The sequence below is a fragment of the Jaculus jaculus genome, chromosome 3 (assembly GCF_020740685.1).
Source record: "Jaculus jaculus isolate mJacJac1 chromosome 3, mJacJac1.mat.Y.cur, whole genome shotgun sequence".
NCBI lineage: Eukaryota > Metazoa > Chordata > Mammalia > Rodentia > Dipodidae > Jaculus > Jaculus jaculus.
Genome location: NC_059104.1, coordinates 87,435,685 through 87,463,379, shown reverse-complemented (window position 1 = coordinate 87,463,379; position 27,695 = coordinate 87,435,685). Strand labels below are relative to the sequence as shown.

The following is a 27,695-nucleotide window of genomic DNA, read 5'->3' as shown; positions in this document are numbered from 1 at the left end:
GCTGCCGAGCGGGGCCGCGGGGGTCGAGCGGCGGCCCGGCGGGGCTGCGGGGTGAGTGCGGACGGCGGCGGCCGGCCCTCGGTCGCGTTGCACGGCCCGGGTCCGCGCGGCGCCGAGCGGGTGTGTGAGGGCCGGCCGGCCGCGGAGCGGGTCCGTGGCGTTCCCGCGGAGGCTGCGGCGAGGACCCCTGACGAGGGCGGGCGCGGGGAGCGGGGCCAGGCCGCGGCGCGGAGCGGCGGTCGGTGGCCCCCCGCGTGACCCCGGGGGAGCGTGGTCCGCACCGCGAGCATGGCTGGGTGCGGGAGGATGAAGGCTCGGGGGCTCCCGGGGAGTCGGTCCCGGCAGATCCGGGCACTCGGAGGCAGTCTGCGGCCCGGGATGAGTGAGGACGGTTAACCTTGCCGATACCAGGGGTGGGATGGATACTCCATCTTCCTGCTTTCCAGGGCTTGTGCTGTGTGGCTTAGAAATGAAAATGCAGACATGTGCCTCGGTATATGCTAAATCTGTCCTGATGTCTGTCAAGAGTTAGTTTCAAGACCTAAGAAAGGTTACTTGCCCATGGGATGCTTGTGTCAAGTAAAAGTCATCATTGCAAAGCTTGAGCAAGAGGAAATCCCGATCTAGGGTTTGTTCGAACCCTGACGTTCTGAAGTTTACTATGACTTTGGGCAAGCCATTTAACTTCTCCACATGTAAAATGCTGTGAACCAGATGCCTGTCAGTTCCCTCTGTTTAGGAGCCCTCTGGCAGTGTGTGGGTTCAAGCTGTGGCAGGTAATTTTTCTGAATGCCTTTGCTATTCGTTAAACTGGGTAATTCATACCGAATGAGTTTGTAGGAAAGATGTTAGCATACTAGTATAAAATTGAAATGGCTTGTCCTTCAAAAGCCCCTGTTGGGTGAGTAGGTGGTCATCGGTGATACATGCAGAAACCAGGTAAGAGTCAAATAACACAGTGGTTCTAGGCTAGGATAGACATGTTTCAGACTCCCTGCTAGGGCCTAGAAGTGGGGAAGGGGCTTCCTCACACCTCAAAGATGTTGTTTTCTTCACTGGGCTTGAATTTATACAGAACTTTCAGTTTTGCATTCTATTGCATTTTTGCTACCCTTCATTTGTAGATGAGTGAGTGGATGCATGAGTCTTCACAAACTAGTTTCTTGTCCATCATTGGGCATTTACTACTCACCTGGCTCTGGGCTGCTTTCATCATAACTCGTAAACAGTGTCTGCCAGTGCTCACATGATTGGAACTCTGAGGTGTTTTTTAGAAGGGAGAGTGGGAGTGTGAACAGATGTTTCTTAACCCCAGAAACTTAACTGCCCCCAGGTGAGCACAGCTGGGTAGGCTTTAACTAAGAAGCAGATGGGTTCATATGGTGTTGCGCAAGGTGCTTTCTGAGCACTCCCTGCTCTTCTGGTTCTGAGTAGCATTAGTCTACACAGGTCAGTGAGGTGAAATGTTTGAAGGTTCAGGGAAACTGTGCTTATGTTGTATTACGCTGTACCTCTTAAATTGAAGACCTCACAGCCTTCACTTACTTGATTAAGTGGGGCTTGAAAACTAGAGTCCTAGGGGTTTTTTTTGTTTGTTTGTTTGTTTAACGTAGGGTCTCACTCTAGTCCAGGCTGACCTGGAATTCACTATGTAGTTTCAGGGTGGCCTTGAACTCATAGTGATCCTCCTACCTCTGCCTCCAGTGTGAAACCCTAAGTTCTTAAATTTCTGCAAGTAGGTTTTCTGTTCACCTTAGAATTCACTTAAAAAATATTTATAGTGCTGGAGAGATGACTTAGCAGTTAAGGCACTTGCCTGCAAAGCCAAAGGATCCAGGTTCAATTCCCCAGGACTCATATAAGCCGGACGCACGAGATGACACATGCGTCTGGAGTTTCCAGCGGTTAAAGGCCCTGGACGCCCATTCTCTTTCTCTCTATCTGCCTCTCTCTTTCTTTTCTTTTTTTTTTTTTTAATTTTTATTAACATTTTCCATTATTATAAAATATATCCCATGGTAATTCCCTCCCTCCCCACCCCCACACTTTCCCATTTGAAATTCCATTCTCCATCATATTACCTCCCCATTACAATCATTGTAATTACATATATACAATATCAACCTATTAAGTATCCTCCTCCCTTCCTTTCTCTACCCTTTTTCTTTTTTTGTTTTTTTATATTAATTTTTTTCATTTTTATTTATTTATTTGAGAACAACAGACAGAGAGAAAGAGGCAGATAGATAGAGAATGGGCGTGCCAGGGCCTCCAGCCACTGCAAACGAACTCCAGACACGTGCACCCCCTTGTGCATCTGGCTAACATGGGTCCTGGGGAATCGAGCCTCGAACTGGGGTCCTTAGGCTTCACAGGCAAGCGCTTAATCGCTAAGCCATCTCTCCAGCCCACTTTTTTGGTTTTTGAGGTAGGGTTTCACTCTAGTCCAGGCTAACCTGGAATTCACTATGTAGTCTCAGGGTGGCCTTGAACTCATGGCGATCCTCCTACCTCTGCCTCCTGAGTGCTGGGATTAAAGGCATGAGCCACCACGCGTGGCTTCTATCTCTTTTTCAAATAAATAATTTAAAAGAGGATTTAAAATCATTTTTATTGTTTGTGTGTGTTTGCATGTGTGCCTGAATCTCTTGCATGTGCCACTTGTTTATATTTTATGTGGGTGCTGGGACTTGATCCCAGGCCATAAGACTTTGTAAGCAATGCCTTTAACTGCTGAGCCATTTCCTTAGCCCCTTAGAATTCACTTTAAATAAATTAGATGAGGGCTGGAGAGATGGCTTAGTGGTTAACGTACTTGTCTATGAATCCTAAGGATCCATGTTCAACTCTCCAGGTCCCATTAAGCCACATGCAAGGTGAAACAAGTGTGCAGGGTCACACATGCATACTAGGAGGCACATACCTCTGTCTGGAGTTCAGTTACAGTTACAGTTGGAGGCCCTAATGTGCCAATTCTCTCTCACATTAAAAAAAAAATGGCCAGTCTGTTGGGTTTGCCTTAAAAAAAGGAGCCGAGTGTGGTGGTGCGCGCCTTTAATCCCAGCACTCGGAAGGCAGAGGTAGAAGGATTGCCTTGAGTTCTTGGCCACCTTGAGACTACATAGTGAATTCCAGGTCAGCCTGAGCTAGGGGGAGACCCTACCTGGAAAAAAGAAGAAGAAGAAATCAAATGAGTGAAGTTTTTTTGTTGTTTGTTGTTTTGTTTTTCGAGGTAGGGTCTCTCTCTAGCCCACGCTGATCTGAAATTTACTATGTAGTCTCAGAGTGGTCTTAAACTCATGGTAGTCCTCCTACCTCTGCCTCCCAAGTGCTGACATTAAAGATGTGCACCACCACATGCCTGGCTATGAATTGTCTGTTAAGATTATTTGTGCATGTGAGCTCTCATCTCTCTCCGTCTTTCAGCACTGGGGGGATTGAGCCCAAGGCCTCATGCATACTAGGTAGGCACTCTATTACTGAGTTATATCCCCAGCCCTCTTTTGCTTCCTCCCCCCCCCCCTTGCTTTTTATTTTGATACAAGGTCTCAGTAAATTATGCAGGCTGGGCTTAAATTCACTCTGTAGTAGGTCCCTAATAACTGGTACCATAGACCTACACCACTATACCTGACTCAATTTCTTTTCTTTTGGTGTTGAAAACCCACCCAGGGCCTTGCATATGCCTGGCAAGCACTCTACCACCAAGCTACATCTCCATCCTTGCTAGCTTCTTGATTTTTGGAGCTAAATTTCCCATTAACCTAAGGGAGGGGCAGTAAAAATCCTAACCTAATTTTCAAGTACATGTATGTAGTATGTGTGTTTGTGGTATGTGTTGTAATGCATGTGTTTATGCCGTAGTGCACACCCTTGGCATGTGGAGGCCAAAAGAGAATGTTGTGTTCCCCTCCGTAGTTCATCTGCATGTTTCCTTGAAACAGAGTCTGCCATGGATTATGGAGCTTGTTGTTTGTCTTCGGGCCTCAGGAGTTCTCTAGTCTCTGCTCCACACTGAATTGGGGTTAGAGATGTGGATGTGGGTGTGAGTAGCCCTGCCCAGATGTGGGTGCTGGAGAATCAAACTCTGGCAGTCTCAGGCCATCATGCTTGTGCAGAGCGCTCTTACCCACTGAGCTGTTTCTCCAGCCCTGAACCCTGATTTTATTTTTTGGTTGTGTGTATTGTACTGGGGATTGAACTCTTGGTCTCAAGATACTGAGCATGTATTATTCTGCCACTGAACTACACCCTAAGCCTTTCTAATTTAAAATTCATTTTCTTAAGTGATTATTAAAAAAGTACATGTATGGGCTGGAGAGATGGCTTAGTGGTTAAGCGCTTGCCTGTGAAGCCTGAGGACCCCAGTTCGAGGCTCAATTCCCCAAGACCCACATTAGCCAGATGCATAAGGGGCACAGGCGTCTGGTTTGCAGTGGCTGGAGGCCCTGGCGTGCCCTTTCTCTCTCTCTTTCTCACTCTGTCTATCTGCCTCTTTCTCAACTAAATAAATAAAAACCCAAAAAAAATTTCTTTAAAAAAGTACATGTGTGTGCAAAAGTTGGGAAGCTGGCTAGGGTTGTAGCCTAGTGTTATATGAGACCCTATATTAAATCCCCAGGACCATGCAAAAATAACAAAGTCAGACAGCATAGAAAGGCCTGTTTAGAGGGTGGGGGCATTGGTACACCAGGGCCTGTAGCCACTGCAAATGCATGTGCATCTGGTTTTACATGGGTACTGGGGAATTTAACCTATGTCAGTGGCCTTTGCAAGCAAGTTCCTTAACCGCTGAGCCATCCCTCCAGTTCCTAGAGGTCTTTTTAGGTAGTTGTACATCATGCCTTAAAAACCTTCCTGTGCATATGAAAGCTCTGTGTGTTATTTAAGGGCATATGTGACTTTTTTTTTTTCAAGGTAGGGTCTCGCTGTAGCTCAGGCTGACCTGGAATTCATTATGTAGGGGGTCTCGAACTCAGGGTGATTCTCCTACCTCTGCCTTCCAAGTGCTGGGATTAAAGGCATGTGCCATTGCACCCAGCTAGTATTTTATTTATTTATTTGAGAGAGATAAAAGGCAGATAGAGAGAATGGGTGTGCCAGGGCCTCCAGCCACTGTAAATGAACTCCTGATGCATGCACCAACTTGTGCATCTGGTTTACCTGGGTCGGGTCCTTTGGCTTTGCAGGCAAACATCTTAACCACTAAGCCATTTCTCTAGCCCTCTTTTTTTATTTTTTTAAATTTTGTTTTGTTTTGTGAGGTAAGGTCTCACTCTAGCCCAGGCTGACCTGGAATTCACTATGTAGTCTCAGGGTGGCCTTGAACTCACAATGATCCTTCTGGCTCCCAAGTGCTGGGATTAAGGCATGCACCATGATGCCTGGTAGCAGCCCTCTTTAAAAAAATAAAATAAAATAAAATAAAATAAAATAAAAAGGTTTTATTTTTATTTAATTATTTGGGCAAGAAAGAAAGATGTAGATAGAAAGAATGACATGTCAGGGCCTCTAGCCACTGCTAACAAACTCCAGACACATGCACCGCCGTGTTCATCTGGCTTTTATGGGTACTGGGGAAATGAATCTAGGTCTTTAGGCTTCACAGGCAAATTCCTTAACCACTAAGTCATTTCTCCAGCCATGTAACTTTTTTTTAAAAAAATATTTATTTGTTTACTTATTTGCAAGCAGAGAGAGAGATAGAAGAGAGACAAGAATGGGTATATCTGGACCTCCTGCTGCTGTAAAGAACTCCTTATGCTTGCACCAGCTTGTGCATCTCACCTTATGTGGGCACTGGGGAATTGAACTCAGGTCCTTCGACTTTACAGGCCAGCACCTTAACCGAGGAGCCATCTCTCTGGCCCCTGCATATGTAACTTTAAAAAAAATTCTTACTTTTTGGTTTTTTGAGGTAGGGTCTCTCTCTAGTTCAGGCTGTCCTGGAACTCACAGTGATCCTCCTACCTCTACCTTCCAAGTACTGGGGCTAAAGGCATGTGCCACCAGGCCCAGCATGTAACTTTCAAAGTACTTTTATCTTGTTCTTTCATTTTCATTCATTCAAGTGTTTTTGGTGTGTTGTTCTTGTTGCCATTCTCCCCTCCACCACTACCCTCTCTGCCCAAGTAGGGTCTCACTCTAGACCTGATAATTACTCCTACTTCTGCCTCCCAGGTGCTGAGATTAAAGGTATATGTCACCACATCTTGCTTGTATTGTTTAAAATAGGGTCTTAGTATGTAGACCAGGCTGGCCTTGAATTTGTGGAGATCCATCTGCCTTTGTCTCCCAAGTGCTAGGATTACAGGTGTGTACTACTATGCCCATCTTATTTAAGTGTTTGAGAATATATTGCAAGCATAAAAATGGCTAAAGAAGCCGGGCATGGTAGCCCATGCCTTTAACCCCAGCACTTGGGAGGCAGAGGTAGGAGGATCACTGTGAGTTTGGGGCCACCCTGAGTCATAGTGAATTCCAGGCAAGCCTGGACTAGAGTGAGAACCTACCTCGACAAACGGGAAAAAAAAAAAAAAAAAAAAAAAGACTGAAGAGACTTGGGTGTGATGGCACATGCCTCTAATTGGAGGTTGAGATGTGATAGGATTAATAGGAATTTGAGGTTAGTCTGGGCTAGAGTGAAACCCTACCTGGAAAAACAAAAGAATATTCACACATTATCACCCATCTCAAAAGTACTTGGAGTATGCAGGAGTGTGATGGTTTGAATGTAAAGTCCCCCAAAGCCTCAAGTATTTTTTTCTTTTATAATTTTTTTAATTGACAACTTCCATAATTAGAAACAATATCCCATGGTAATTCCCCCCCACCACTTTCCCCTTTGAAACTCCATTCTTGGGCTGGAGAGATGGCTTAGCGGTTAAGCGCTTGCCTGTGAAGCCTAAGGACCCCGGTTCGAGGCTCCGTTCCCCAGGTCCCACGTTAGCCAGATGCACAAGGGGGCGCACGCGTCTGGAGTTCGTTTGCAGAGGCTGGAAGCCCTGGTGCGCCCATTCTCTCTCCCTCTATCTGTCTTTCTCTCTGTGTCTGTCACTCTCAAATAAATAAATAAAAATTTTAAAAAAAAAATAAAAAAAAAGAGTTCATCTTCATTTAAAAAAAAAAAGAAAGAAAGAAAGAAACTCCATTCTCCATCATATCCCCTCCCCCTTCTAATCAGTCTCTATTTTGATGTCATGATCTTTTCCTCCTGTTATGATGGTCTTGTGTAGGTAATGTCAGGCACTGTGAGGACATAGATATCCAGGCCATTTTGTGTCTGGAGGAGCACACTGTAATGAGTCCTACCCTTCCTTTGGCTCTTACATTCTTTCTGCCACCTCTTCTGCAATGGACCCTGAGCCTTGGAAGGTGTGATAGAGATGTTTCAGTGCTAAGCACTCCTCTGTCATATCTTCTCAACACCATGGTGCCTTTTGAGTCATCCCGAGGTTACTGTCATCTGAAAAGAGAAGGTTCTCTAACCAAAAGTGAGAGTAGCATTAATATATGGGTATGAATATTAAGAAAAGTGCTTACTGTTAGTTTCGTGAACATAGTATATACATTTAGCCAGACATCAGCAGACATTATACCCCTAGGGCTCATGACTACCCCTTTTGTAGGTTTTCAGTATCAGGGATGTATTTCCTCCCATGGAGCAGGCCTCCATTCTAATTAGTGGGTGGTTTGTTTCCCCCAGAACAGACATGGCACTGTTGCACCGGTTGGCTCATTTGGCCTAGCTGGCCAAATATAAGGCTTGCAGTGTCCACTGTTGAGTATCTTCACTGGTGATTTCTTTCTTCCTTTAACCTGCATGCAGTATGGCTTCTTCTAGCTTTCTGTCAGCTGGTCTACATGGAAGAGGTTTTCAGCTCAGCTCCAGCAGGATTTCTCAGTGACCTTGTAGCCTGAGTATGTGAAGTCCTTAGCAATAGGGTCTTACCATCTATTCCTGGTGGGAAACCAAGGGCCTCGGCAATGTTTTGGGGGCATGAGGGACCTCCCTGGCCAATAACCCACTGGAAGGTGTCTCATCCCTGGCACTGAAAATGTTCTAGTAACAATCTATGGCTCCTGTGTGTTCTGTTGTCCAAAAATATAAGTTTTCATATGACTTTTTATATCCTCTTGGATTTTTTTTTTTGGGGGGGGGTTTCAAGGTAGGGTCTCACTCTGGTCCAGGCTGACCTGGAATTAACTCTGTCATCTCAGGGTGGCCTTGAACTCATGGCAGTCCTCCTACCTCTGCCTCCCAAGTGCTGGGATTAAAGGCGTGCGCCACCATACCTGGCTCTTGGATTTTGATTAACCCTCCCTCCACCTTTCCTTTACTCAATCTCTTCCCCTGACCTCACTTGGGCCTTTTCACCCCCATTAATCTGTTCTTCTACTTACATATATACAATACTGTAGTAGACAGCTTCAGGTTTGCTGAGATGAACTTCCAGACCAAGCACAGTTATGGAGGAAGGGATTTATTGAAGCTTACAGATCCATAATGGCAGAAGAAGCTGGCCTGCTTTCACAGGATCAAGTAGAGAGGGAGGTACAAGCCAAAGGCCACACACTTCAGGAACTCCAGCTAGGCACACTTTGCATTATCTTTAGATTGAAATCTGAAACCCACCACCACACCTTAAGATCCACCCAGTGACACTGCCTCTAGCCAAGTGGCTGCAGATCAGATGCAAACTACAAACAATAAAGAACTGAATATATTGGGGGCTATCTATTCTATTCAAACCACCACAAATACCATCCTATTAAGTCCCCTCCTCCCTTCCTTTCTATTCCCTTTATATCTCCTTTTTAGTTTACTGGCCTCTCCTACTTAATTTTCTTCCTACTCACACATAGACGTCCAATCATTTGTAGCTAGGACCCACAAATGAGAGAGAACATTGCTAGTTTAGCTTTCTGGGCCTAGGTTACCTCACTTAGTATAGTCCTTTCCAGATCCATCCATTTTCCTGCAAATTTCGTAACTTCATTTTTCTCTACTGCTGAGTAGAACTTCATTGTGTAAATGTGCCACATCTTCCTTATCCCCTCATCAGATGAGGGACATTCAGGCTGGTTCCTTTTTATTTTTATTTTTTTTCTTTTGAGGTAGGGTCTCAGGCTAACCTGGAATTTACTATGTAGTCTCAGGGTAACCTTGAACTCACAACAATCCTCCTGCCTCTTTTTCCTAAGTGCTAGGATTAAAGGCGTGCACCACCATGCCTGGCTTCAGCCTCAGATATTTCTGATTAAGGTTAAACTCCCTGCTAGGTGTGGTGTCACACACCTTTAATGGGTTCCTGGCTGGTCTATGTCTACAGGATGAGCTCCAGGTCAGCCTAGGCTAGAGTGGGACCCTATCTCAGACCTTGAAAAACTAAATTAAAGAAATAAAGATTAAGCTTCCTGGGGCGATGGCTTAGTGGTTAAGGCACTTGCCTGTGAATCCTAAGGACCTAGGTTCAATTCCCCAGGACCCATGTAAAGCCAGATGCACAAGATGGTGTATGTGTCTGGAGTTTATTTGCAGTGGCTGGAAGCCCTGGCACACCCATTCTATCTGCTTCTTCCTCTTTCTCAAATTATATATCTTCCTATTTATTTCTAGTCCAGGCTGACCTGGAACTCACTATTGAGTCTCAGGGTGGCCTTGAACTCACAGCAAGCCTCCCACTTTTACCTCCCTTCCTCCCTCCCCAGTGCTGGAAATAAAGGCACCCAGCTAAGCTTCCTATTTAAATCTCCAGCTGGTAGATCCCTGCTGTAAGAGGTGTGTCACTGGGGCACAGATCTTGAGTCTAGCCCTAAGGTGTGTGTACAGGCTCAGCATGTACTTAATGGTTCTGGCTTTTCTCTGTGCTCTGGAAATATGAAGTGAGCCAGCTTTTTCCATCATGGTGAAGCTTCCCCTGGAATCTATAAGCCTGAAATAATCCCTTTCCTCCCATAAGCTGCTTCTGGTTGGGTTCTTGTCCCAGGAAGGAGGAAGTAACTACAAGAAGGGATAGGAACATCAAGGCTCTGAGGAGACCATTTCTCTGAGAGCAGATGTGCTCCTGGACAAGTGGTCTCCTCTGAGCCTTGGTATGTCCCTAACTAAACGTGGCTGCAGTCTCAGCTATTATTCTTCAGTTTCTTGGGGAAGTTGAGACAGGAGATCTGTTTGGTCCCAGTGAGTCCTGCCTGGGAAAACTAATGAAATTCTACCTTACAATAAAGAAAAAACTGAATGGGATTTTAAGTTTCAACAGTTAGTGTTGGTTCATTGTCTTAGTGCTAGAATCTGTTGCTCTTGTATTAGTAACAAATATTGGGGTCCTCCTGTAGAAATGTACCATGAAGCAATGCATCTTCATGTAAATATTTTCCTCCATTATTATTATTCCATCTGCTTCCAGGTCTTTCATGATGAGAACTTCGGGGGTACTTCCCTCTCTGAGTAATTGATAGTCTGGGCGGTGAGGAGATGGCGGACAGTGTTAAAACCTTTCTCCAGGACCTTGGCAGGGTGAGTACATTTTGTGTCAAGGAATTTGTCTTGACCTTTTTTGCTGATGGAACTAACTAGGAAATCCTTCACTGTTTTTTGGAATTTTTATCATATTTTTGGCCCTTTACATATAATATAAATGTCATTCTAATTCACACCACTCAGCAGGTAAGGATTATCTTGCATTCTTTTTGTTGGTTGGTTGGTTGGTTTTCTTTGAGGTAGGGTCTCATTGTAACCCAGGATGACCTGGAAGTCACTAGATAGTCTCAGGGTGGTTTCGAACTCATGGTGATCTGCCTGCCTGTGCCTCCTAAGTGTTGGGATCAAAGGCATGCACCGCTGGGTGAGACAAGATCTTGCTTATGTAGCCCAGTCTGACACGCCCCCTTTTTTTGTTTGAGGTAGGGTCTCACACTGCTCCGAACTGATGTGGAATTCACTATGGAGTCTCAGGGTAGCCTTGACCTCACAGCAATCCTACTTCTGCCTCCCGAGTGCTGGGATTAAAGGCGTGCACCAGCACGCCTGGCTGCTGCTGCTACTTCTTTTTTAAAATTGTGACTCCAGTATGACCTTTAGCTTGTGGTAATGCTCTTGTCCCAGCATCCCCTGTGCTAGAAATGGAGGTATACATTACCCTGCATCATCTTTTTGGTTATCAAGATAACCTTTTGGAATGGAGAGATGGCTTAGCAGTTAAGGTATTTGCCTGCAAAGCCAAAGAACCCAGGTTAAATTCCCCAGGACCCACATAAGCTAGATGCACAAGGTGGCACATATGTCTGGAATTTGTTTGCAGTGGCTGGAGGCCCTGGAACACCCATCCCCCCTCCCTCTTTTTCTCTCCTAGATAAATAAATATTTTTTTCTCAATTTTTTTTTCTTTTCTTTTTTTTTTCTCAATTTTTATTAACATTTTTCCATGATTATAAAAAGCATCCCATGGTAATACCCTCCCTCTCCCCCCCCCCCAACTTTCCCCTTTGAAATTCCATTCTCTATCATATCCCCTCCCTATCTCAGTCAGTCTCTCTTTTATTTTGATGTCATGGTCTTTTCCTCCTCGTATGATGGTCTTGTGTTGGTAGTGTCAGGCACTATGAGGTCATGGATATCCAGGCCATTTTATGTCTGGAGGGAGCATGTTGTAAGGAGTCCTACCCTTCCTTTGGCTCTTACGTTCTTTACGCCACCTCTTCCACATTAGACCCTGAGCCTTGGAAGGTGTGATCGAGATGCTATTCAGTACTCAAGTCACTTCTTTCCAGCACTGTGATACCTTCTGAGTCATCCCAGAGTCACTGCCATCTGAAAAGAGAAGATTCTCTACCCAAAGTGAGAGTAGCATTAATACAAGGGTATAATATTAAGAGAAGTGCTTATTGGGCAGTTGGATAAGCATAGTATATACATTTTTCCAGACATCAGAAGATGTTACACCCCTAAGGCTCATGACTACCCCTGTTTTAAGTTTTCAGTATAAATAAAAATTTTTACAAAGATAGGGTCTTTCTTGTTGCTCTGTCTGGCCTTGAATCTCCTCAATCCTCCTGCCTGTGCCTCCCAAATTCTCAGATTACAGGTGTGCGCCTGGCTCCTGTATTTTATAGAAGCTTGTCTGGTGAATATCTCTAGTATTAGGATTGTTGTTAGCGTGGCTCTAGCGTCTTACTGTAGCCCAAACTGACCTAGAACTTTTATAGCCTAGGCTGATCTCAAACTCATTATAAGCTGAGGATGACCTTGAACTCCTGATCCTCCTGCCACTTGCCCTCCCAAGTGCTTATATTGTAGACAGACACCACCGTGCTCTGTTCCAGAGCCTTTTCAAAAAATATTTTTTTATTTATTTGTGAGAGAGAAGGAGAGGCAAATAGAGGGAATGGGTATGCCAGGGACTCCATCTGCTGCAAATGAACTCCAGATGCATGTACCACCTTACGCATCCGATTTATGTGGATTCTGGAAAATTGAACCTGGGTTTTTGGCTTTTCAGGCAAGTGCCTTAACCACTAAGCCATCTCCCCAGCCCCAGAGCCTTATTTTGTTTTTATTTATTTTTACATTTATTTTGAGGCTAGGCCTCATGTATCCCAAGCTAGCTTCAAACTTGCCATATACCTGGGGATGGCCTTGAACTCCTGATTACACAAGCTTTTTTAACAATAGTTTACTTGAGCTGGATATGGTGGCACAGCACCTATGAGTAGGGCACTACCGTGCTGAAGCAAGGAGATCACAAGTATAGTGAGAGCGTGTCTCAAAAAGAATACAAAACACAAAACAAAGTCCGGTGTGGTGACTCAAGTCTAATCACAACACTAGAGAGGTAGATGCAGGCCTTATTGCAGCTACATCGTAAGTTTGAGACTAATTTGAGACTAAATTACCTGGGCTGTTTTTTGAGACCCCTGTCTTAAAAGGGAATAAATAACTAGGCATGGTGACTCAACACTTTAATCTCAGCATGGAAGGCTGCGGTAGGAGGATGGCCAGCAATTCTGGGCCAGCCTGAGGCTGCAGAGTGAGTTCCAGGTCTACCTGGGCTAGAGTAAGACTCTGCCTCGGAAAATAAATGAATAAATCATATTTAAAAAGCGACAGCAGAGTTGCTGTGTCTTTGAAGCCAGCCTTGTCTAAATAGGTCAAGTCTAGCCTTGTTACAGCCCTGTCTCAAAAAATACTCATGGTGGGGGTTAGGCTGGAGAGATGGCTTAGCTTTTAAGGTGCTTGCCTGCAAAGGACCTCAGTTCAATTCCCCAGTACCCATGTCAGTCAGATGTATAAGGTGTTGCATGCATCTGAAGTTCATTGCAGTGGCTGGAAAACCCCTGGTGCACCCATTCTCCTTCTGCCTCTTTCCCTCTGTCAAATAAATGAATAAAAATATTTTTTTAAATTTATTTTTTTAAAACTTTTTAAAAAAATTTTTATTAACATTTTCCATGATTATAAAATATATCCCATGGTAATTCCCTCCCTCCCCACCCCAACACTTTCCCATTTGAAATTCCATTCTCCATCATATTACCTCCCCATTAAAATCATTGTAATTACATATATACAATATCAACCTATTAAGTATCCTCCTCCCTTTTTTTTTTTTTGTCTATATTTTTTTAAATTTTTATTAACATTTTCCATGATTATAAAATATATCCCATGGTAATTCCCTCCCTCCCCACCCCCACACTTTCCCATTTGAAATTCCATTCTCCATCATATTACCTCCCCATTACAATCATTGTAATTACATATATACAATATCAACCTATTAAGTATCCTCCTCCCTTCCTTTCTCTACCCTTTATGTCTCCTTTTTACCTTACTGGCCTCTGCTACTAAGTATTTTCATTCTCATGCAGAAGCCCAATCATCTGTAGCTAGGATCCACATATGAGAGAAAACATGTGGTGCTTGGCTTTCTGGGCCTGGGTTACCTCACTTAGCATAATACTTTCCAGGTCCATCCATTTTTCTGCAAATTTCATAACTTCATTTTTCTTTACCGCTGAGTAGAACTCCATTGTATAAATGTGCCACATCTTCATTATCTACTCATCAGTTGAGGGACATCTAGGCTGGTTCCATTTCCCGGCTATTATAAATTGAGCAGCAATAAACATGGTTGAGCACGTACTTCTAAGGAAATGAGATGAGTCCTTTGGATATATGCCTAGGAGTGCTATAGCTGGGTCATATGGTAGATCAATCTTTAGCTGTTTTAGGAACCTCCACACTGTTTTCCACAATGGTTGGACCAGATTGCATTCCCACCAGCAGTATAGAAGGGTTCCTTTTTTTCCACATCCCCGCCAACATTTAAGATTGTTTGTTGTCATGATGGTGGCCATCTGACAGGAGTGAGATGGAATCTCAATGTAGTTTTAATCTGCATTTCCCTGATGACTAGTGACGTAGAACATTTTTTGAGATGCTTATATGCCATTCGTATTTCTTCCTTTGAGAACTCTCTATTTAGCTCCATAGCCCATTTTTTGATTGGCTTGTTTGATTCCTTATTATTTAACTTTTTGAGTTCTTTGTATATCCTAGATATTAATCCTCTATCAGCTGGCGAAGATTTTTTCCCATTCTGTAGGTTGCCTCTTTGCTTTTTTCACTGTGTTCTCTGCAGTGCAAAATCTTTGTAATTTCATGAGGTCCCAGTGATTAATCTGTGGTTTTATTGCCTGAGCAATTGGGGTTGTATTCAGAAAGTCTTTGCCAAGACCAATATGTTGAAGGGTTTCCCCTACTTTTTCCTCTAGCAGTTTCAGAGTTTCAGGTCTGATGTTAAGGTCTTTAATCCATTTGGACATAAAAATATTTTTTAAAAAATATACATGGGGCCTAGGGAGATGGCTTAGTGGTTAAAGGCACTTGCAAAGCTGGCTGAGTTAAAAAGTGATATCACCCAACCAACACATGCACACAGAATTCAGATCAAGAAATAAGATTCTGGCTGGGTGTGGTGGCCCTCCCCTTTAATCCCAGCACTTGGGAGGCAGAGGTAGGAGAATTACCTTAAGTTCAAAGCCACCCTGAGACTACATAGTGAATTCCAGGTCAGCCTGGGCTAGAGTAAGACCCTGCCTTGAAAAACAGAAAGAAAAGAAAAGGAAAGGAGAAGAGAGGAGAGGGGAGGGGAGGAGACTGAAAATAATGGCTAAATTAGTCTTGAGAATGGTATTGCTATTTCCTTTTAGTCAAAATAAATTTTAGCCTGACATTTTGGTACATGCCTTTCATCCCAGCACTTGGGAGGCAGAGGTAGTAGGACTGCTGTGAGTTCAAGGCCAGCCTGACAATACATAGTGAGTTCCAGGTCAGCCTGGACTAGAGCAAGATCCAGACTCTACCTTGAAACCCCCCCCCCCAAAAAAAAACCCCTCTAGATTCCATCACAGTACTGGAAAAAATACAATCAAGGGCTCCTTAAGTTTACAGCAGTAAATAAATAAATAAGTAGATAAATAACTCTGGTTTCTATTGTTATTTCAATGTACTGTATGTAACTTTTAGAAAATTTTCTACATTCTGTAATCTCTTTAAAAAATATCCCTATGTTCAGGGAATCAAAGACTCCATCTGGGGCATTTGCACCATCTCAAAGCTAGATGCCCGAATCCAGCAAAAGAGAGAAGAGCAGCGTCGAAGAAGGGCAAGTAGTGTCCTGGCACAGAGGAGAGCCCAGAGCATAGAGCGAAAACAAGAGAGGTAAGGAGTGCAAGCCTGTGTTCCAGAACGTCACAGAGAGAGCACTAGAGGTGACTGATGCTTGATATAATAAAAAGATCATTCTTAGTAACATTGGTTTTACCTTATTATTGCTTTTTCATGGTTTTGTTTTAAAATAGGAAAATTTTATAGGTACCCCCCCCAATACACATTGTCTCACGCTAAAATCCTTACTCAAAATGGCATGTTTAAAAACATAAAATTAGAATACCAAATAGAGAACCACAAAAAAATTACTTGGTTTGGTGTATACATGTAGGAAAGCCTATGTGGGTTTATTTATTAATAAAACCACAGCTCTACTCCCCTTCCCCCAACCAAGTCTGTCCCATTTAGGAATATGGAGTTCATTTTTTTATTTTTTATTTTTTTAAACAATTTTATTTATTTGAGACAAAGTGAGAGAGATAGAAATAGGCAGGTAGAGAGAGAGAGAGAAAGAGAGAATGGGTGCACCAGGGCCTCCAGCCACTGCAAACGAATTCCAGATGCGTGTACCCCCCCATGTGCATCTGGCTTACATGGGTCCTGGGGAATCAAACCTGGGTCTTTTGGCTTTGCAGGCAAGCACATTAACTACTAAGCCATCTCTCCAGCCCCGAGTTTATTTATTATTAGTGGCTAATAATTGGAAGTTTTGCTGGGCATGGTGGCACAAGCCTTTGATCCCAGCACTTGGGAGGCAGAGAGGTAGGAGGATTGCTGAGACTAATATTTATTCCAGGTCAGCCTGGGTAAAGTGAAACTATACTTTGAAGAAAAAAAAAAATCAGGGAGGAGGCCAGGAACTGGGAGAATCAGGAGTGGATTGTAGCACTGCCAGCCCAGAATATCAGTGTGTGGTGGGATTAGCAGGGGAGGCGAGCTTGACTGAGAGAAGTGGTGCAGTGTGTAGGAAGAGGCAGACAGAGATCACAGAGAGATATGGAAATCAGAGAGCACACACCTTACATCAGGAAAGAGCTCCAGAAAGAGAAGGAAAGAGAGAGCTGACCCTTCTTAATAACTTCAGATTTCAGAAAATGCTTTTTGTTTCAATATTGTTTAGTTGAGAGAGAGGCAGATGAGGAGAAGAGGGGGATAAATGGGCACACCAGGACCTCCAGCCACTGCAAACTAACTCCAGATGCATGCGCCACCTTGAGGATTTGGATTATGTGGGTCCTGGGGAATTGCACCTGGGTTCTTCGAAGTCAAGCACCTTAGCTGCTAAACCATCTCTCCAGCTCTGTTTTCTTTTTTTAAGAAAAGTTAGAGCTGGGCATGGTGGTGCACACCTTTAATCCCAGAACTCGGGAGTCAGAGGTAGGAGGATCACTGATTTCGAGGCCATTCTGAGACTACATAGTGAATTCCAGGTCAGCCTGAGCTAGAGTGTGAGACCCTACCTTGAAAAACCAAAAACCAAAAAAGGGAGGGACTGGAGAGATGGCTTAGCTTAGCAGTTAAGCACTTGCCTGTGAAGCCTAAGGACCCCAGTTTGAGGCTCAATTCTCCAGGACCCATGTAAGCCAGATGCACAAGGTGGTGCATGCATCTGGAGGCCCTGTGCACCCATCCTCTCTCTCTCTGCCTCTTTGTTGTTCTCAAATAAATATAAACAAACCAAAAAAAGTAGAGCTAGTTTCTCAGCCTTTTTTCTCATTGAATGGACTAGAACATTAGACAAAGTTGGTAATACAGTGCCAATTGAAGGTGTAAAATGGAGAACAATTGTTAAATTCATATGGTCTTTTACAGTGAGCCACGCATTGTTAGTCGAATTTTCCAGTGTTGTGCTTGGAATGGTGGAGTATTCTGGGTAAGTTATTTTTCATCTAATTTAGGTGCCTTACAATTTAGTTGCTAAGTTAATATTTCTCAACTGTTTCCTTGAAACACTAAGCAGCTGCTTACATATGCTTCCTGATTTTTTTTGTTTGTTTGTTGTTTTGAGGTAGGGTCTTGCTGTAGCTCAGGCTGACCTGGAATTCACTATGTAGTCTCAGGGTGGCCTTGAACTCATGGCAATCCTCCTACATCTGCCTCCTGAGTCTGGGATTAAAGACATGTGCCATCATGCCCAGCTGTGCTTACTCTTTTAATGTTGGGGAGCAGAGGGATGGAGGAGGATGGTAGTGGGGTAAAAATAAATAAGATATATGAAAATGTCATGATGAAACCCATTGTATTGTATGCTAATTAAAATATTAGTTAAAAAATGTATATGTGGGCTGGAGGGATGGCTTAATGGTTAAGATACTTGCCTGCAAAGGTTCAATTCCCCACTGTCCATGTAAGCCAGATGTGCAAGGTGCTTCATCTGGAGTTCTTTTGCAGTGGCTAAGTAGCTAGAGGCCCTGGTGCGCCCATTCTCTCTATCTGCCTTTCTCTCACATTAAGAAAAGTGTGTGTGTGTGTGTGTGTGTGTGTGTGTGTGTGTGTGTGTGTAATCCAAGCACACAGGAGGATCAGAAGTTCAAAGTTATCCTTGTTTATATAGTTAGTTTCAGGTCAGTGTGAAATGCATGGATCTGTTGTTTTGTTTTGTTTTAAGGTAGGTCTCACTCTAGCTCAGGCTTACCAGGAATGTTTTTGTTTTTCCAGGTAGTGTCTGTCTCTAGCTCAGGGTGGCCTTGAACTCACAGTGCTGGGATTAAATGCATGTGCCTGGCACTAGAGGCTGTTTTTTGTTTTTGTTTTTTTCTCTAATAGTTTATTCATTTATTTAAGAGAGAGAGGGAGAGGTCTGGGGAAATGGCTTAGCCATTAAGGTGTTTGCCTGCAAAGCCTAAGGACCCCAGTTTGATTCCCCAAGACCCATGTAAGCCAGATACACAAGGGGGTGCATGTGTCTGGAGTTTGTTTGCAGTGGCTGGAAGCTCTGCTGCACTCATTCTCTCTCTCTGCCTCTTCCCCCCTCTCTCTCAAATAAATAAATAATATATATATATATTTTAAAGTAAAAGAGAAAGAATGGGAATGGCAGGGCCTCTAGCCACTGCAAAGAAACTCCATACACAAGTGCCACTTTGTGCATCTGGCTTTATGTGGGTACTAGGGAAGTGAACCCAGGTCGTTAGATTTTGCAGGCCAAAGCCTTAACCACTGAGCTGTATCTCCAGCTCCCATGAATCTGTTTTAAAAAACATTTGGCTGGGCATGATGGCACACGCCTTTAATCCCAGCACTCAGGAGGCAGAGGTAGGAGGATTGGCATGAGTTCAAGGCCACCCTGAGAATACAAAGTGAATCCCAGGTCAGCCTGGGCTAGAGACCCTACCTCGAAAAGAAAAAAAAAAAAGAAAAAAAAGTGTTTTTTTTTGTCTGTGTGCACACCAGTCTGTTGCCACTGCAAACAAACACCAGGTATGTAAAACATTTTTTTGTTGTTGTTGTTTTTGTTTGGTTCGCTTTTGAGGCAGGGTCTTGCTGTAGGCTAGGCTAACCTGGAATGCAATATGTAGTCTCAGGGTGGCCTCACGCTCAGGGTGATCCTCCTACCTCTGCCTCCAGAATGTGGGGATTAAAGGCATGTACCACCATGCCCAACTTTATACCACTTTTTGCATCTGACTTTACATGAATGCTGGGGAATTGGAATCCTGGGTTAGAAGGCTTTACAAGCAAATGCCTTTAACTGTTGAGCCATCTCCCTAGCCCCCTTTAGAAATAAATTTGGATTCTGTGCATCTGTATTCCCAATCAGGAAAGAACACTGCATATAAACAAGTGTCAGGGAGAGTACTAAATATACTTTTAAAAATGATTCACTCACATGCTTTAGTATTGCTTTAGATAATTTTTGTTTTTTGTTTTTCAAGGTAGGGCCACACTCTATCCCTGGCTGACCTGGAATCCACTCTGTAGTTTCAGGCTGGCCTCAAACTCATGACGATCCTCCATGATAATTTACTTTACTATTTTATTTATTTATGAAAAATAGAGAGAAAGGCAGAGAGAGGGAGCAAAAGAGAGCTTCTGGTCACTGCAAACAAACTCCAGATGCATGCGCCACCATGTGCATCTGACTTACATCAGTCCTAGGGAATTGTACCTGGGTCCTTTGGCTTTTGTAGGCAAGCACCTTAACTGCTAAGCCATCTCTCCAGCCCTGCTTTAGATAATTTGTGTTGACTGTCTGAACAATTGTGTTAAGAGATCTATGGGAATCGTAGGTGAAAGGACAGTCAAGAACAGTTTTTTTTTTTTACTTCTGTTGTACTTATTGACTAGAACTGATAACTATGGAAACTCAGCATTGAGAGGCAGAGGTAGGAGGATCGCTGTGAGTTCAAGGCAACCCCAAGACTACAGAGGGATTTCCAGGTCAGCCTGTGCTAGAGTGAGATCCTACCTCAAAAAAACAAAAAAAGAAAAGAAAAGGTTGTGTATAATTAATTGTTAATTGAGAAATAGCGCAGCCTACTGAGAGGTGGGTATTTCAAAGAATGGGTAGCAAATACTTCCTTTGACTTGGCATTCAATGCAACTCAGTTTTATACCTTCAGGTACTGGTTTTAGATTTAGTCAATAAATATTACTATGTATTTGGTATATGCCTTTATATTTTGTCCTCAATAATAATTAAAAATTTCCATGCCCTCATAAATCCTACTGCTTTGTAGGCAGTACAAGGTTTGTGTCATTCAGTTGGAGTTATTGGGAAATAGAAGTAGGTCTGAGCTTATTAGTGTTATGTTAAGCTTCCTAATGAACACATAAAATATGATTAAAGGAGGGTCAGGGGGACCCTCCTTACCTCGAAATGACTACACTGAAGCAGTCAAAGCAATGGGGAGTCTGAGCATAAGACAGATCAAATCATGAGTTGTTTATCAGAAAATGTTTGGAGAAGCTGTGAGTTCCTTGTCTTTAAGAAGCATAGTCTTCTGCGGCCTCAGGCTTAGCTTGTGCAAAGATCACCCTGTTGCCAGTTAGCTTGATCTTCTCAAACAGGCAATCCCAGCAGGAAAATCACACTGAACATTGAAATACTTCATTCTAAAGAAGAACTTTTGATTACTTTATTGCTTTTTTTCCTTTAGTTCAGTCTCCTCTTGTTTTACCGAGTGTTTATTCCTGCGCTTCAGTCGGTAACAGCCCGGATCATTGGTAAGTATATATCTCATTTAGTCCTGTACATATCTTGTTTATTCCTCAGTCTGTAACAGCCTGAAGCATTGGTAACCTCTGCTTACTACTTGCTACCTGCTGGGGAATGGAAGTGGGAGATGCTTATATCTGGTCGAGCTCAACTTCATATGCGCTTCCTACTTATCTTTCATATTTTCATGCTTGTAACTCAGAGTTCTCAACAGCCCATTGAGGTAGTTGTTGTGTTGCCCATTTTATGGATGAGGAAATGGAAGTTAATTAAATCCTTAGAAAGTAGCAGAGCTGGAATTTAAATTCGTGTGATGCAGTTAATCACTGGCATCTTAGTAGCCACCTTTTAGCAGGATTATTTCAAGATAAGCAGCATATATCTGTGGTTTCTCTGAGTTAGATTTGTGGCCAAAATATGGTGTGTCTACTATGATTGAGACTCTTTGAAAGATAGGAGTAATAATACACTGGCAGGAACAGATGTGGGGTAGGCGAGAATAGTCACAGTAGTTCCAGTTGTGATCTTCCGGTCTTTTATTTCTGTAGTTCAACTAACATCTTTTCACTTTCCTCAGGTGACCCATCACTCCATGGAGATGTCTGGTCGTGGCTGGAATTCTTTCTCACCTCCATTTTCAGTGCTCTTTGGGTGCTCCCCCTGTTTGTGCTTAGCAAAGTTGTGAATGCCATTTGGTTTCAGGTAGGTCCAGGGCAGAATAAAGTCTGGGTGGTACAACAGGACAGGGAGACAAGTCATAAATACCAGCTTATAAAGTTAGTGGCCATATAGAGACCCATTTTCAGCTCTTAGTTAGTCTTTCTTTGCTAAACCAGTGGGTCTGGTACTGTAGTCTTTGTGGTTTTGTAAAATGGAAGTATTGGCCCGATGTGGTGGTGCGCAACTTTAATTCCAGCACTCAGAAGACAGAGGTAGGAGGATTGCCAAGAGTTTGAGGCCAGCTTGAGACTACATGGTGAATTCCAGGTCAGCCTGCGCTAGAGCGAGAGCAAAATCCTACCTCAAAAATCCAGAAAAAAGGGCTGGAGAGATGGCTTAGCGGTTAAGCGCTTGCCTATGAAGCCTAAGGACCCTGGTTTGAGGCTCGGTTCCCCAGGTCCCACGTTAGCCAGATGCACAAGGGGGCGCACGCGTCTGGAGTTCGTTTGCAGAGGCTGGAAGCCCTGGAGCGCCCATTCTCTCTCTCTTCCTCTATCTGTCTTTCTCTCTGTGTCTGTCGCTCTCAAATAAATAAATAAAAAATTTAAAAAAAAACAACAACAACAACAAAAATCCAGAAAAAAAGAAGGTATTGTCTCATGTTAGTGAAGCATTTCATATTTCATATTTCATGCCTAATGTCTATGAGTTTCCTCACCAGGCAGGTCAATGGAAGACTAGTGGCATTAGCTTTGGGATGGATGTCGAGGCTATTTAGTTCCTATTTGTGCCCTCCTTTCTCTGTTTCAGGATATAGCTGACCTGGCATTTGAGGTATCAGGGAGGAAGCCTCATCCATTCCCCAGTGTCAGCAAAATAATTGCTGACATGCTCTTCAACCTTTTGCTACAGGCTCTTTTCCTTATCCAGGTGAGACTGGCCCCCTGGAAACATGGAATAATGTTTAAAACGTTTTATTAAAGAGAACTTCATAAAGGTGGCTTTTGCATTTATATTTGGAGAAGTATTTGTGGGAAGTAATGATAAAGCACTTTTTAGGAAACTGAGTTAGAATTATTAAGTAGGGATGCAGAATAGTACACACTTTAGACTTGAGAGGAGAAGAAGGGAGGGAGGCAGAGAGGAAAAAGGGAGACTGGCAAAGAGAGAGAGACAGAAACCAATATGGACAATACTGTGCATGTGAGATCTTCTCAAGAATTGCTTAAAGCATTTTCCACAGAAGTAACTAGAGAAAATAAAATTGGGAGAAACATGAATTTATGTTCTTTCCAGCCACCTTCGATATCCTCTACTGCTATTCAACCTTGAGAGGCAGTTGGGAGGCCATTTGAGGAGGCAGGGATGATTGGGAGTGGTGGGTGAGAAGTGTCTGTGAATTTTTGGAATTAAGATGTGCTGCATTTGCTCTTCAGGGGATGTTTGTGAGTCTCTTCCCCATCCATCTCGTTGGCCAGCTGGTTAGTCTGCTGCATATGTCACTTCTTTACTCACTGTACTGCTTTGAGTATCGTTGGTTCAATAAAGGTAGGTCCGTGTAAAGACACCCAGCAGAGAGAGGCCAGTTCAGAAACACTGTTGCTAAACTGGGTTAAACTATGCAACACCTAAGCTCACAACAAGGAAATAGCATCCAGAGCAAGGAGAAGCTTTCATTCAGCTTTTAGTGAGTTTAAACTTTGAGGCTGGAAGGGGGGAATATTGTAGAATCACTAATGTGACATAGCTCTGCCTGGGCCATAAGATGGTATAAATGAGCTCAAGTTGTTTTAGAAAAAAAAATATTTTTGTTTTTATTTATTTTATTTATTTGAGAGAGAGAGAGAGAGAGAGAGAGAGAGTATGGACACACCAGGGCCTCCAGCCACTGCAATCAAACTCCAGACACATGTGTCATCACCTTGTGCATCTGGCTTACGGGGGACCTGGAGAATCAAACCCGGGTCCTTAGGTTTCGCATGCAAGCACCTTACCTGCTAAGCCATCTCTCCAGTCCTACAATTTACCTTATATGCTATATATATGTACTAGGTGGTAGATTTGTACCTAAAACCCAAGCCTCAAATACTATGTCATGTGACTAGAATAAAGTATGCAGCCTGACCTTAGTACTGGCCTCCTTGTCTCAGGAATTGAAATGCACCAGCGATTGTCAAACATAGAAAGGAATTGGCCTTATTACTTTGGATTTGGCTTGCCCTTGGCGTTCCTCACAGCAATGCAGTCCTCCTACATCATCAGGTAATTTGGCCAGAGAGATTTGAAAGACTGGTAAAAATTAAAATTCAGGTAGCAAACATGTTTTTAGTAAGTACCTTTGGGTTCTGTATCTAGCATCTATATTATTATTTTTTTTCCAAGGTGGGTTCACACTCTGTAATCCCAGGCTGGCCCCCAAATCAACAGTGATCCTCCTCCTTCTGCTTCTCAAGTACTAGGATTAAAGGCATGTTCCATCATGCCAGGCTTTAGCATTCTATATTACTTAACTATCAGGGACCTGATTACTTGTCAGACAAAAGTAGTCCTTTTGACCTTCTATCCCATTTGCTATGTTGCCTTCTGGTGCAGTATTAAGTACACTAGGTGCTTCAAATTTTTCTTTTTTTCCAAAAGCTGTGTTTGACCTATTAAGGTTTCATTAACTCATGGTGTTAACACCTAAGATAAAAAGGTCTGGGTCTTCTAATATCCTCTGTGAAGTGTAATGGCTTTTGAAGGTAATTATTTTTTTCCACAGTGGCTGCCTCTTCTCTATCCTGTTTCCTTTATTCATCATCAGCGCCAATGAAGCAAAGACTCCTGGGAAAGCATAGTAAGTGTCAGGTGGTGAAGAAACTTTTACCTTATAAATAACCTCGTAACATAGCAAGAAAACATTAGTATACAGTTTATTTATTTTTAAATATTTCTATTTCTTTATTTGCAAGGGGAGATTGAGAGAGAATGGGTGCATCAGGGCCTCTTACCACTGTATACCAACTCCAGACACATGTGCCACTTTGTGCATCTGGCTTTTACATGGGTACTGGGAACTCAAAATTCAGGGTACCAGGCCTTGCAAGCAAGCACCTTAAGAGCTAAGCCATCTCTCAAGTCCAATTTAAAATTTTTTTTTGTTAAAATGTTTGTTAGAGAGCGGGTGAGGAGGGAGAATGGGCACACCAAAACCTCTTGCTATAAACAAACTCCAGATACATGCAACATTGTGTGAGCTGGCTTTATGTGAGTACCTGGGAATTGAACCTGGTCCAGCAGGCTTTGCAAGCAGCACCTTTAACTGCTGAAACATTTCCTAACCTCCTTTTTTTTTAGTTTTATCTGTGTGTGTGTATGTGTGTTGGATGTATCAGGGCCTCTTGCTGCAAATACATGTCTGTTCAGCTTCACCTGGGTGGCTGGGGATATGAACTCAGACTAGCAGCCTTTGCAAGCAAGCACCTTTAACCACTGAGCCATCTCCCCATCCTCCAGTATACAGTTTAAAGGGATACTTCTGAGATAGATCCCAAACTTTTTGCATGAGTATATGCATATAAATTTGTATGTATTTCCCAAATTGATGCTAGCATACAAACTCATTTTTTTTTTTCGATCCGTAGGTAGTCCAGTCAGGCCTTGAACTCATGATCCTGCTGCCTCAGCTTCTCCCATGCTGAGATTGTTGGCAATGCCACTAAGCCTGGCCTATTTATATATATTCATAAATTTAGGCCAGGTGTGGTGTCACATGCCTTTAATCCCAGTATGTGGAAGGCAAAGGTAGGAAGATCACCGTGAGTTTGGGGCCACCGTGAGAATATAGAGTGAATTCTAGGTCAGCCTGGGCTAGAATGAGACCCTACCTCAACCCCCCAGCCCCTGCCAAAAAAATAAATAAAAAATTTAACATTTGAGCCAGGCATGGTGGCCAAGGCTGAGGCAGAAAGATTGCTTTGAGTTCAGGGTCAAACTGGACTACACAGAGTGAGTTCCAGGATATCGAATTCACTGGATATGTCATTTATAAACAGGTGAGTAAAGCTCATTGCTCTAAGAATGGCACTTAAAAAAGCAAAAGTAGCCAGGCATGGTGTTGCATGCCTTTAATCCTAGCACTTAAAAAAAAAAAAGTAATGATTATATATGGTCTGGCCACATAGTGCTTGTTTAATCGTGATTAAAATATAACCTTATTTCCTTTAAAAGGCCCAATACAGAACCTGGTGATTTTAATACATTCATGGCAAACATAGGACCTGGCAATGTGTTGTTTTCCTCCTTCCTCCCCCCCCCCCCTTTTTTTTGTAGTAGATAGTAAACCCAGAGCCTTAGGCATCTACCACTGGGCCAATTCCTCTTCCTCCACTGCAGTTTCTAGTTGCCTATTCAGTCTATGTGTCTGCTGTCTGTACTACTTTAATAGTTTCAGTTCCCTTGTTTTTTCCCTATGTAATTTTTTTTTAATTATTATTTTCAAGGTAGGGTCTCACTCTAGCCCAGGCTGATCTGGAATTCACTGTGTAGTCTCAGGGTGGCCTTGAACTCATGGCAATCCTCCTACCTCTGCCTCCCCAGTGCTGGGATTAAAGGTGTGTGCCACCACATTTGGCTTTCCTTATGTAATTTTAAGTTTAATGTAGGCAAATAGGCCATCACATCATTGAACCAATTTTGATTGAATGGGAAGCTAACCAGTTGTTCCTGTCCTTTAGCCTTTTCCAGCTGCGCCTCTTCTCCTTGGTGGTCTTCTTAAGCAACAGACTATTCCACAAGACAGTCTACCTGCAGTCAGCCCTAAGCAGCTCAACCTCCACAGAGAAGCTCCCCTCACCACATCCATCTCCTGCCAAACTGAAGGCTGCTGCAGGCCGCTGAGTTTCCTGCTGTCCAAAGGAGATGGTGGGATTGGATGGAGGCTGTGGCAGCTCTTTTTCTTGTTCTCCTTCCCTGCCAGGGAAGGTGGGACCCACTGCCAAGGGCCTCTGCATATCCCCTTCTCTTTGAGGAACTGGAATCTTTGTCTCTGGTGCACATAAGGCAGGATTGTCCTGACCCAGTATGTGGAGTTTTACCACCACCGTGAGTCTGAAAAGACCACAGGTTTTCCAGCTTTTTTCTAGCATTTACCAGCCCCTGTGCCTGGACAGATTTGAATACTTGGTTTTTCTCCCTGTGCCATTACCCTTTCACCTCTCTTTGCTGCCTTCCAGCACCCTCGGATGAATGGGTTTTGTAATCCTAACTGTTGTATTTTGTGAATTTGTTGTTATTGTTTTTCTGTGAAGCACATACATTGGATGTGGGAGGTGAAGGAGTATCTCAGTTACTCCTGCTGACTCCCTTACTAGCCATCACTGTCTTGTTTCTTGTAACTCAGGTTAGGTTTTGGTCTCTTGCTCTATTGCAAAAAGAAAAAAAAGAAAAAAAAAAAAGAGCGAGCCTGAAGAGATGGGACAGGACAGACCTCACAGCCAGATTGGCTGGCTGCTGAGGAATAATTTTCTTTCTTCCCCTTGAAGGGGAAAAAGCTTTTTTTCACTGGTACATTTAAAATTCCCCAGCTAGGGGAGATACCAATTCTGGACAAGTGCCACTGGAATACAGAATGCTTGGAGAATCTGAACTTTTCAACTCTGGAAGATGAAAATTTACTGTTGGCCACTGCTGGGTCTGATTGGTATTTCAAAGGAATATTGGGTACTGCAAATAGGAACTGAAGGGGGGTAAACTTATTAAACCCATTAACCTGTGATTGATGATGTTTCCCTGTCATTTTAAAAGACTAAGTAGAAGGTGGGAGGTCTGATGTCAAAAACTTGTACAATTTTAAAATGTCACAATTAAATGTGAGCTGGTTTCCCATACAATGTGTAATGGTTCAGTTTGCAAATCATGACCTTAAGATAGAGGGGTTCACAGATCATAATCTTGGATATAGCTATTGATTTTTACAGATTGACACTGAAAGATGTTTGCTGCCTGAACTTGGAGAGGTGGGTCAGCGGTTAAGGCACTTGCCTGCAAAGCCTAAGTACTCAGGTTTGTTTCTCCAGTACCTATGTAAAGCCAGATGCACAAGATGGCACATGCGTCTGGATTTCATTTGCATTGGCTACAGGCTCTGGTGTACCCATTCTCTCCCTCTGCCTCCCCCATCTTTTATAAAATAAATAAAAAATGTTTACAAAAAAGAAAATTGGG

At 43.2% G+C, this 27,695-nt stretch overlaps 1 protein-coding gene across 2 annotated transcripts; it reads left to right on the top strand.

Annotated features, from left to right (window-relative positions):
* Ei24 (EI24 autophagy associated transmembrane protein) lies at window positions 1-27,358 on the top strand. Of its 2 annotated transcripts, XM_045146392.1 has the most exons (11): window positions 2-51; window positions 10,410-10,519; window positions 15,579-15,724; window positions 17,486-17,546; window positions 20,773-20,839; window positions 21,409-21,533; window positions 22,302-22,421; window positions 22,928-23,039; window positions 23,642-23,753; window positions 24,253-24,327; window positions 26,207-27,358. In XM_045146392.1, exons 2-11 carry the CDS (start codon window positions 10,478-10,480, stop codon window positions 26,367-26,369), a joined length of 1,023 nt encoding a protein of 340 aa, XP_045002327.1. In that variant the 5' UTR covers window positions 2-51; window positions 10,410-10,477; the 3' UTR covers window positions 26,370-27,358. The 2 variants fall into 2 exon arrangements, with proteins under 2 accessions (XP_045002328.1, XP_045002327.1); XM_045146393.1 differs by lacking the exon at window positions 23,642-23,753 and having other exon boundaries at window positions 1-51.
* The last annotated feature ends 337 nt before the right edge of the window (window positions 27,359-27,695 follow it).

Excerpts from the sequence above, each read along its gene's own strand:
- Ei24 (XM_045146392.1), top strand. The coding sequence starts at position 10,478 with ATGGCGGACAGTGTTAAAACCTTTCTCCAGGACCTTGGCAGG. Across the intron at positions 20,840-21,408 it reads GGTAACAGCCCGGATCATTG|GTGACCCATCACTCCATGGA; the intron begins GTAAGTATATAT and ends CACTTTCCTCAG. Across the intron at positions 24,328-26,206 it reads AAGACTCCTGGGAAAGCATA|CCTTTTCCAGCTGCGCCTCT; the intron begins GTAAGTGTCAGG and ends CCTGTCCTTTAG.